Source organism: Pomacea canaliculata, linkage group LG11 (genome assembly GCF_003073045.1).
Source record: "Pomacea canaliculata isolate SZHN2017 linkage group LG11, ASM307304v1, whole genome shotgun sequence".
NCBI lineage: Eukaryota > Metazoa > Mollusca > Gastropoda > Architaenioglossa > Ampullariidae > Pomacea > Pomacea canaliculata.
Genome location: NC_037600.1, coordinates 13371868 through 13381999, shown reverse-complemented (window position 1 = coordinate 13381999; position 10132 = coordinate 13371868). Strand labels below are relative to the sequence as shown.

At 40.8% G+C, this 10132-nt stretch overlaps 1 protein-coding gene across 1 annotated transcript; it reads left to right on the top strand.

The window, feature by feature from the left end:
- Window positions 1–872: 872 nt before the first annotated feature.
- Window positions 873–9840, top strand: LOC112575991 (low-density lipoprotein receptor-related protein 4-like). The gene is given in 20 exon segments (XM_025258176.1): window positions 873–939; window positions 1351–1430; window positions 1739–1810; window positions 2167–2320; window positions 2872–3046; window positions 3331–3503; window positions 3687–3926; window positions 4088–4117; window positions 4120–4255; window positions 4466–4593; window positions 5032–5103; window positions 5106–5187; window positions 5712–5821; window positions 6225–6414; window positions 6626–6804; window positions 7120–7374; window positions 8229–8397; window positions 8696–8823; window positions 9148–9304; window positions 9483–9840. Coding segments are annotated over 19 exon segments (2610 nt in total). The 5' UTR covers window positions 873–939; window positions 1351–1367; the 3' UTR covers window positions 9580–9840.
- Window positions 9841–10132: the final 292 nt, after the last annotated feature.

Sequence of the window (10132 nt, the reverse complement as noted above, 5' to 3'; positions counted from 1 at the left end):
GGATAAGTTTTCATTTTCTTTGATAAGACTTCTGCAGGTTTCAGGACCTTGATGACACAAGCAGACTGTACTGCGTCGTTAAATATGTTTGTGTGTGTGCTTTGAATACTGTAATTATTAGTATAGTCCTAGTCAAAAGTAAGGCCAGTTAGTGAACATCCATCATGTCATGGTCTCCTGGTGTCAGACTTGATATTAGTGTACTAATCTAGGACCTGAGTTGCAATGTTTCATGTGTGTGTGTTTCATTTATTCTTGGTTTCTTGCTTTAAATTCTTATTTCTTTGCCCCATGTTTTTGTTTATCTCTATCAGTCATCATACACTTTTTCTCTACATCATTCAAACATAAATTCTCTCCTCATCCAACAGATGTCTATGCTGGGAATAAACACAGAAGAAAACACCGACTTCTACTTTACACACCCTTTATTTTTGTTTTTCTTTTATCATTTAGCATTTTGTTGATATTCCTTAATCTAGTGTACCTATATGCCCCCTTCTTGTTTTACTTTTAACTGCGATGATAATTTTCTCAAGTTTTAAATAGGTTTCATAACAACAAGATAACAATAGACTAACATCACGTACTGCACAGTATATAAAGAAGCTGTCGCTGGCCACAAAGTAATTCCAGCATCACGACAAATATGAAATTCTCCAACAAGGTAAGAGGAATCAGTAAATATTTACCTGGATGTTAAATCGGTGTAAAGAAAATCTAACTGTAATTTTTGTGTTTTAATTGTTCTTTACTCAATAACTGAAAAGTGACGTACACGTCACACACACACACACGCATACTTACAAAGTGTATAAGAAGTTGTCTTTTAATTAAGACAGCTGACAGACTATTTAAAATACACGATTTCATCTTTGTGATTATTTTCAGGGCTGCTGCTTGCGGCGTTGTTTGTCAGCTTCTCTTCCCTCTGTCATGGTGAGAACTTTAAAATAATTTATTTATTTTTTGCAAACTTAAATTTTAAATCGGTGGCAGCTAGGGCTTCAGATTTTTGGCTGGATGGATGGATGGAAATCATTCCCAGATCACGCACGTTAACACCGAAACATTTCAAACCCACTGTCGTCACCACATATCTAATTAACATATTTCCCCCTGCTCTCCCATTGGCTGAGGCCTTGACAGTGTTAACGTATCTATGCATTATTCTGACGTTTCTGTTGTTTGTTTGTATCTCGAGAACTGACTCACCCCGATTTGTGGAAGCAATATCTTGCATTGAGATTTGTTCAATCATTTATTATCACAATGGTCAATCCTTTAGTCATCATGCAAAGTGCTATGAACATCGAGGTTTTGATCCACACCTTTGTTGTACCTGTCTAGCGGGCCCCGTGTGTTATATGTGCTCTGACGTCAGCGAGCCTGGCAGTTGTCAAACTCTACAAAGGTGTGCCGATGACGAGGTAAACAACTATGCATTCTTATCAAAAATATGTTTTGAATCTCTGTGTGTGTGTGTGTGCGAGCGCGCGTTGTTGTATGTGTGGTGCGATCAGATCATAGATGGGTTCATATATCTAAGGTTGTGGCCTGTGTGATGTAGCATTTGAAAGACTGCTTAACAGGTCAGATAAACAGAGCAGTAATCAAAAATAAAATAAATGTTTTCGATTGCTGAATCGAATTACTGACGTAGTTACTTTACATCAGTAGTTATACAAAGAAACCCATACAATAACAATAATCTTTAAAAAATATTTTTTCGGGACAGGTATGTTTCTCGGAAAAGAGACTTACCGGAGATTTGCAAGAAAAATTTACCTTCAGTTGTGAAAAGACAATGGTGAGAACTTTGACAAATTATCTTCGTTAATATACAAACAGCAATAACTATAAGTAAAAAAAAGTCTTTCCTTCACTGGCATGCACTTGCCACTTGAACATATATATATAATCATGCATACACACAAATCACATACACATTATAAATATATCTATATAAACACATACAAGTACAAAATAAAAAACAAACAAGAACTTTCAGGAACAAGCGCAAAGGAGTACTTCCCTGAAAGTAGATGACAGTTAACGAGAGAAAGAAACTTTCAGGTAAAGAAAATATGTAAGAGCAATTTAGACTCTTGATGGCGGGCTCATAATGCCAATTTTTACCTTTCCTTGAAATTAATTGTTTGACAGGCTTGCGATATAGGGAGTAAATTCGCCACTTCGCTGGTGGGCAAGAAAAGAAACGTGAAAGTTCTCCCTGAGGTGGACAGGTCAAGGAGGGAAGTCACCATGTGCAGCATGTGTTGTCGGGAGAGCTACTGCAACAAGGGAATATGTACAACAGGTAGGACACTTCATTCTAAAACCCTTCTTTGGAACGATCGCTTAAAATAAAAAAAATGATATAGGCTCCAAATTATTAAGTCTCGACCAGTGCTTACAAAGACTGTTCTTTTTTTCCTATTCTGTCATTTCCTGGTCTGTACAGAGCAATGAATGAGTGTAGTCTTTTGGTCATTTTTTAGTATAACAGTTTTTCTGGTCAGTTTAGCTGCTCCCGAAATCTCCTTAATTTTTTTTATTTTCTAGAGGAAAGGGGGTGGGCAATTTCAAAGACCTATTCTACCTTCCGATGGGACCCTAATTTATGGACTGGACGCAAGACTACCTTCGAGATAGCTTTGGAACGGGATCATAAAGCGAGTACAGAAAAACACAAAGATAAAGGATATAGATAGATGTTCCCAGATTTTACAAATGGTTCAAAGAGCTAAGACCTAAGGTAACCAATCTAGGAGGTAGCCATGCACACCTAGTCCATAGCTACTTACTGCCTCTCTCCCTTTGTTGTTACCTCCCCTTCTTTCTTCAAACGCACGTATTTTTGTTTTGCAGGAGATAACAAGCCCATACCTGCAACCCAGGAGGTCTATGTTCGGCTGATTACCCAGGGCAGCGCGTATGAAGGAACGGTGCAAGTCTACCACAACGGCATGTGGGGCTCCATCTGTGATGACCACTGGACCAACATGGACGCCCAGGTTGTGTGCAGAATGCTGGGTTATAGCCCGTAGGTATCATTTTATGATCAGACATCAAACTATTCTGTCATACTAATCCAACATTCTGGCATGGACTTCTACCTTTCTTACTCTTCATCTTTTTCTGCTCCTCTGTAGCAATCAAGATCCATATTGCACGAACTTGTAGTCATTGATGGTATTCATCACAGGGCAGAATACAAGCATTTATTAAGATATACTCCTTACTCTGTAGAATGTAATCATCATTAATGGGACATAATTGTTGCAAGGAAAGGTGTTAACTGTACCTTTACATCCGGGTTATCGACAGGGTTGGAGCCGTGGGAATGCAGGGAGGTGTCTACACAAACAGTAGCGGCAGGATCTGGTTGGACGAAGTGACCTGTAACGGACAAGAGGCCAGCTTGGCTCAGTGCACCAAAAACGCCTGGGGCATCAGCGACTGCACCCACTCTGAGGATGCTGGGGTCGTCTGCAGCTCTGGTCAGTGGTCAGCGGTTGAACAGGGAAGGGGGAGTGTTAGAAGATCTTTTTGGTTGGCTTCACCTGCTATTATTGTTTGTTCTTTTGTTACTGGCGCCTTTGATTGATTAGATGATGATGATGATGATGATGATGATGATGATGATGATGATGATGATGTGTTCCGTTTGTCCGTCTGCATAGTAACGGTCGAAGATGACATCATATTTCTCCTTGACGTGGGTCTCGGCGGTTTGATGATGCGCATGAACCTGATGACCCAGAGCTTCGTCCCACTTCCGCAGCTCAAGATCTACACACCTACGTCGTTTGACTACGACCCCGAGTTCGGTCGCCTGTACTTCGTGGATCCCGGCCTCCGCCAGATCGTCAGCATCCGGTTTGATGGGGAAGACCCCAGAGAAGTGAGACAGCTTGACATAAGTGAGTTATAGTTCTTGGTTATTAATAATTAGACCCGAGAAAGGTCAATGTAGCATCAGACATTGCTGGTGACGGGTTCTGCTTGTTAGTATTTATGTTCTGTAAGTGTCTATGAACGCAATGGTTTGGCACTTAAAGTTTTTTTAAAAATTATTTTTCAGACGCAAATTTAGAAAAGATCGAACTGGACCCCTGAACCGCAAGTTGTTCTACACGGACACAGGAAATGACATCATTGCTATGATGAACCTGGACGGTTCAGACTTCAGAATTATCGTGAACTCAAACCTGGATGAGCCGAGGGACATTGCACTTGACCCTCGAACTAAGTAAGTATTGACATCTACTTTTGGAACATTCTTTCTCTAGGTAGCTGTGAGGTGTTATACATCAACTGTTACCTTAAGATGTGACTGGAATGAGTGTCTGTCTCTGTTACCCGTGGACCGAGCTACACAAGCGTTCACTCTATGCGAGAAAGAAAAGAAAAAGAAAGAGAGTAGAATTATCAGTTACTTCACGAGCTGACATTATTTCAGGAAAATCTACTGGACTGACTGGGGAAGAAACCCCAAAATAGAGCGAGCTAACTACGATGGTTCTGGAAGGACAATTCTGGTTAATACCGGCATCAAGTGGCCCAATGGAATCGCCATTGATTACAAAGGTCAGTGCCAGCCATTCGTATCACTGAATGTTTTTTTAAACCATTTCTCGCTTTTTTTTTCAATGTGTTAGTCAGTCCGTCTGCCTGTCTGCTCATCTATTTCTCTAGTCTTTCCTTTCGACAGAAATGTTCAACTGTCCGCCTATATGCTTCTCTCTCTCATAATGACAAAGATAATAACGATAATGTGCTTCATTAATCATAACTGACAATTATACTCGGAAATCGTGCTCAGATGAAAAAAAACACAAACAAACAAACTACCAAGTGCTAGTTACAAGATAAAGATGAGTTTGTGATTCAAAGAAAACTTTTTTTAATGTGATCTTACCTAGACTATTCTTAAGACACACCTACATCACCATCACCATCATCATCATCATCATCATCATCATCATCATCACACTGATGCTCTCACATCAATGCATCTGTGAACAGAAAACAAAATATATTTCGCGGACGGAGGGCTCAACAGGATCGAGTCAATGGGTCTCAACGGCGAAGACCGACGGGAGTGTTGAGAGACGAAGGCGCGCACTTCTACGCCATCTCGGTCTTCGAAAACTTCATCTACTACACCGACTGGAATGAGAAGTAAGACTTGTACTTCACAAATCACCTTGGCTTTGCGACAAGATATCTTTCACTCTTTTTTTTAAACTCAAAATGCTTTAAATGAGAATATATATATATCGGTATCAGCACTCTGAAGTAGCTCACCATTCATTCAGTTTCTTCCTTTGTTTCTTTCTGATTTCTTTTCTAATTTTTTTCTGTCTTTCTTTTGATGAATTGTGCTTTTGTGCGTGCACTCTCGTGTGTGTTTGTATGTGTTTGCGGGCGGATCCATGCCTATGTTGAAAGATGAATGTTTGTTTATGATTATCGAAGTATCAGAAATCTTTCGTTGCTATATTTAGATTTTTATAGGGGAGAAGAGAAGGTCGTCATAGCGGTATTTATCCCATGTGATAGACCCTTGAACATCTAATATCTTGCCTGCGGTCTGACTAGGAGCAGCAATGCTCGCACCTGCACACACCTGCACGCACCTGCGCGTGTTAACCAATAGTGGGCAGACAACCGGCTGAATGCAGCCTGACGTTCTATATTTTCAGCACCGTGATGAGGGTGAACAAGGACGGAACTGGAAGGACAAACGTTGGACCCCCCAGCTTCCGGCAGCTGTCAGACATCAGAATCTACAGCTCAGCAGAGAATCTTCCAGGTATGTAAACACGTGTGCGCGCGTGCCTGCGTGGGTGCGTTAATCCAGGTAACCGATTTCGCCACTTGAAATCTAAAAAGATTTTAAAAAATAGTGCACCATTATTAATTCCTATTTACCTGCACTCTGAAAAGTTAACTGAAAAAATGATGTATACCACTTGGCCCATGAGGATATCCATATAATCAATTATTATTTATCTATTATATTTTTGTATCTGTATAAACTAGTTATTGTATTTCTTTAATCATTCATTCATTAGTTGTGTTGACAATGCTTAGCGTTACAGTCTTATTAACACAATTCCCAATCTCTCTCTTCTTGTCGTCGTCGTTGTCGTCGTTGTTGTTGTTGTTGAAAGCCCTCTTGCTCATTCCACATTCTCACCTTCTGACATGTACAGGTGTAACAGCAGCTACGCCGGTCGAGCTTGACCGTGATCACGTATTCGTGCGCCTCAATTCCAACGGACATCAGACGGCCACTTCCGGTTATGTGGAGGTGTACGCTAACGGCGAATACGGGACTATTTGTGACGACAACTGGGATGACAGGGATGCGGCTGTCGTGTGTCGCATGTTGGGGTTCAGCGAGTAAGCCTCAAACAAATATTTCTTTGTTCGCCTTTAAAAATGTAGTCAACTCTTACAATTATCAACAAAAGTGCTAGCGATGACACGACATCACATTTTGAGGAGGAAGCGTTCGTGAGTAGTTCACACAATCATTGACTCGACCGTTCATAATCGTATTGAAGGTTTTTCACTCTTTTCACTCTTCACCCTTTTCGTGACCTTTTCTCAGGTCGGGAGCCGTGGCTATCACCAACGGGCGGTCCGGCCACGGGTCCTTCATCATCGCGATGGACGAGGTCAACTGTCGGGGCACGGAGAGCCACCTGGTGGACTGCGGCATCACGCGCGACAACTGGGCCCACCACGACTGTTCCCACAATGAGGATGCTGGTGTCAGCTGCACTGTGGGTAAGAACGAGGTTTATGTGGGCGTCAGGTGAACGGAGGGCAAGTAGATCGCCGAGTGGTTAGAGCGGTGGCGTCGGAACTGAGAGGTGCGTCGGTTCGATACCCGTGTAGCGCTGCATCCCAGGTGAACTGAATACTGTTGCCTGATAATAAGGTCAGAAGACTTGCAGCAACCAGGTAGCATTTTGTTAGTTAGGTAGATAGATTTCAACGGAATTCGACACAGATGTCGCCTACTTTGTGAAATAATAGACAGTAATTTATCTTATCTTTGAAACAAATTTGAATGGTGAATAAACTCATCTTTGATTTCAGACAACACCGTGAATGACTTCCTACTGTTTACGGACTCCTCTACCTCCACTAATGCCTTCATCAACCGCATGGACATGACGACGTACAGCTACGTCGCGCTCCAGATAATGAATGCCCCCAATCCCGTAGCGCTGACCTTTAACCCAGCGGACAGACGAGTGTACTTCTCCAGTGTCCACCAGGTACCGGGCAGTCAGATCTTCAGCTCACTGCTGGACGCCACGGGGCAGAGGATGGTGAAGCAAATGCCTCTAGGTACGATTCCACCCTTCTCTGTCTGCTTTCAACAACAACAACAACATCAACAACAACAACAACAACAACAACAATAATAATAACAATAATAATAATAATTATTTTTATTTGTATAGCGCTTTACCCACCATCAAAGCACTATTACTAAAATGAAAAACTCACAAACATAAGAATAATGGATCATGGACTTAAAGACAATAACTTTCAGTGTTTTTATCATTATTTACTCTCGATCCCTTCCTGCCATCATTGGACTTTAAAGCTGATCTTCGCAAAGCAATGGTAGTTTGTGTTTACTATTTACTACAGGGACTGGAACCTACGGGTTTTTGTTTGTTTGTTGTAAAATCATGATACTCTGAGTCCTCGCTATTTCATTCCTCTTTGAGATTTCTGTATTTGTTTTTATTTATCATCGGTACTGTTGTTTATCCTTCCGAAGTTCTTATATTGTTTATTTGTTATTCTGTCTATCATATGCTGTCCATGTCTCGTTCTTGTTCTCAAGCGCTAAGAGCGTGCTCCTCAGGAGTGTGAGCACGCGCTGTAAAAATATTGCGTTTATCATTATTATTGACGTATTGAGAGTTTACTCGTCATGTTGCTATTTGCGTCATATTAGGAATGTCGTCATTCTTTGTTCTGTGACGTATTTTTAAATAAAATTTTGTCGTGGTTCTCTCGTCTTTATTTTCAATTCCGGGATTAGAGAAATAAATACTTGTCCCGTCTTCCTGATCTGTCGTCTGTCAACGTTAATATTATAAATAACATTTGAACTTGTTAATTTTTTTTAATGAAGGCAAGATACATCTCTTCCTCATGCAATTAATTTCTGCTGATATTTTTTGCAGGGTCAGTGATAGATGGACTGGCGGTTGATAGTCATATGGGAAAACTGTATTACACGGACACCGGACGTGACGTCATAGCTTCATGTAACCTAGACGGAAGTAACGAGCAGATCATTGTGAGCAGTCAACTCGATGAGCCACGTGCCATTGTGCTCGACACAGAAAACAGGTCCGTTAATGGCCGTTATTACATCTCGTCCTTTCACTTTCTTTATCAGTAATTAGAGCTTTTGTGTTTAACATCAGCTCCCTGGTAATCCACGACGGCCATCTTGATTTTAACGGGTTTTGCTTACAACGAAAGCTAGAGTAAACACTTTAGATTATTAAAATTTCTCTAAATTTTATTAATCGCGTTTTGATGAGTATGCAACTAGTATTTATATGTGTGTTTTTATTTATGTGTCTCCATTTATGTATAGACACACGGAATGGCGGTTAAACTGATATTTATTTTTACACTCAAGAATAATGTACTGGACTGATTGGGGCTCGTCACCAAAGATCGAGAGGGCCAACTTTGATGGGTCCGGTAGACGCGTTCTCGTGTCCACAAACCTTAAGTGGCCAAATGGTTTGGTCCTGGACAAGACCAGTGAGTGTTCTTCGAATATGTTGGTTTTTCTTTCTTTCTCGCTTCTTTCTCCTCTTTTTATCCCTTTTCTTTGAGCATTCAGGCCTAGATTGGTATAATCACTTGCGCCCATACACACGAGTACACAAACATGCTTGAATGTTGGTGGGAGGTAAACTAATCATCAATTCAAGAAATTAACTCGAGCTTCAATGTTCACGAAAGTAAAGCTCAATACTCTTTCACATTTATTTATTCATTGATTTTGTCACATTTCCAGAGAATGTATATCTATATACTCATGTGTGCGTTCTTGCGCTAGCGTGTGTGTTTATGTAATTGCAGATGGTCTTCTGTATTTCTGCGATGCTGGCACTCATCTCATCGAGTCTATGGACACCAACGGTCAGCACAGAAACGTTCTGTTTTCTGACTTCGGTGCTCGCTTTTTTGGACTGGCTGCGTCCAGACACCATATTTACTACAGCGACTGGAACCGCATGTGAGTGGCTCACGAAATACAGTTTATTTTACAGTGAATTTTACAACAGTGGGACCTGAAATAAATTTACTCCCTATTTTTTTTAAAAAAACATAAAAATTAGTACAGTGTAGCAGGACATTCTGTAGGTCTGTTTAAAGGACTGTTTTACTGTCTTTTGTTTGTAATGTCATTTCAGAACCCCGATGCGCATCAACAAAGATGGCAGCAATCAGATGCCGGTGGGACCTGACAGCTTTAGTCGCATCGGAGCCATCGCTGTGTCAGAAAGTTGAAGCAGATCCTAATCACATCTTTTGTTTCTACTTCACTCTGATGTGGCTCAAGATGCGAGCAAGATTTCTTCGCTCGTGAATTTCGTTGGCTATGGACTGAACAAAGTCTTTTTTATTTTGTATAATTTGTTGTAAAAAAAAAATTAGTTTGATTTAGTGCTCTTCCAGGAATACCTGAATTCTTCGTTAGTTTATGGGATATAATGAACTTGGGCAACGAAAACCCCTTGAAATTTTGAGAATAAATCATTGCAGCAATCATTTCTCGTTCGTTTTGTTAGTCTGGCATATCGTCTGTTCGCCTGTGTTACCTTCCCGATGATGATGATGAAGATGATTGTATGGCGCTCTACCACAGCATCAACTTTAAGCTCTGAACGCTAATCACTTGCATAAGAAACGTGAACGACTAAAAATTGTACAACAGATGAACACGGTCAAAGTTACAGATGATTTGTTACAAAAGCCAGACTGAAACAGAAACTTGCGGCTTAAGGCTGCATAGGGTTCTTGAACGAGTGTTTGTCAGGAACGCTGTTTTTGATCTCACTTT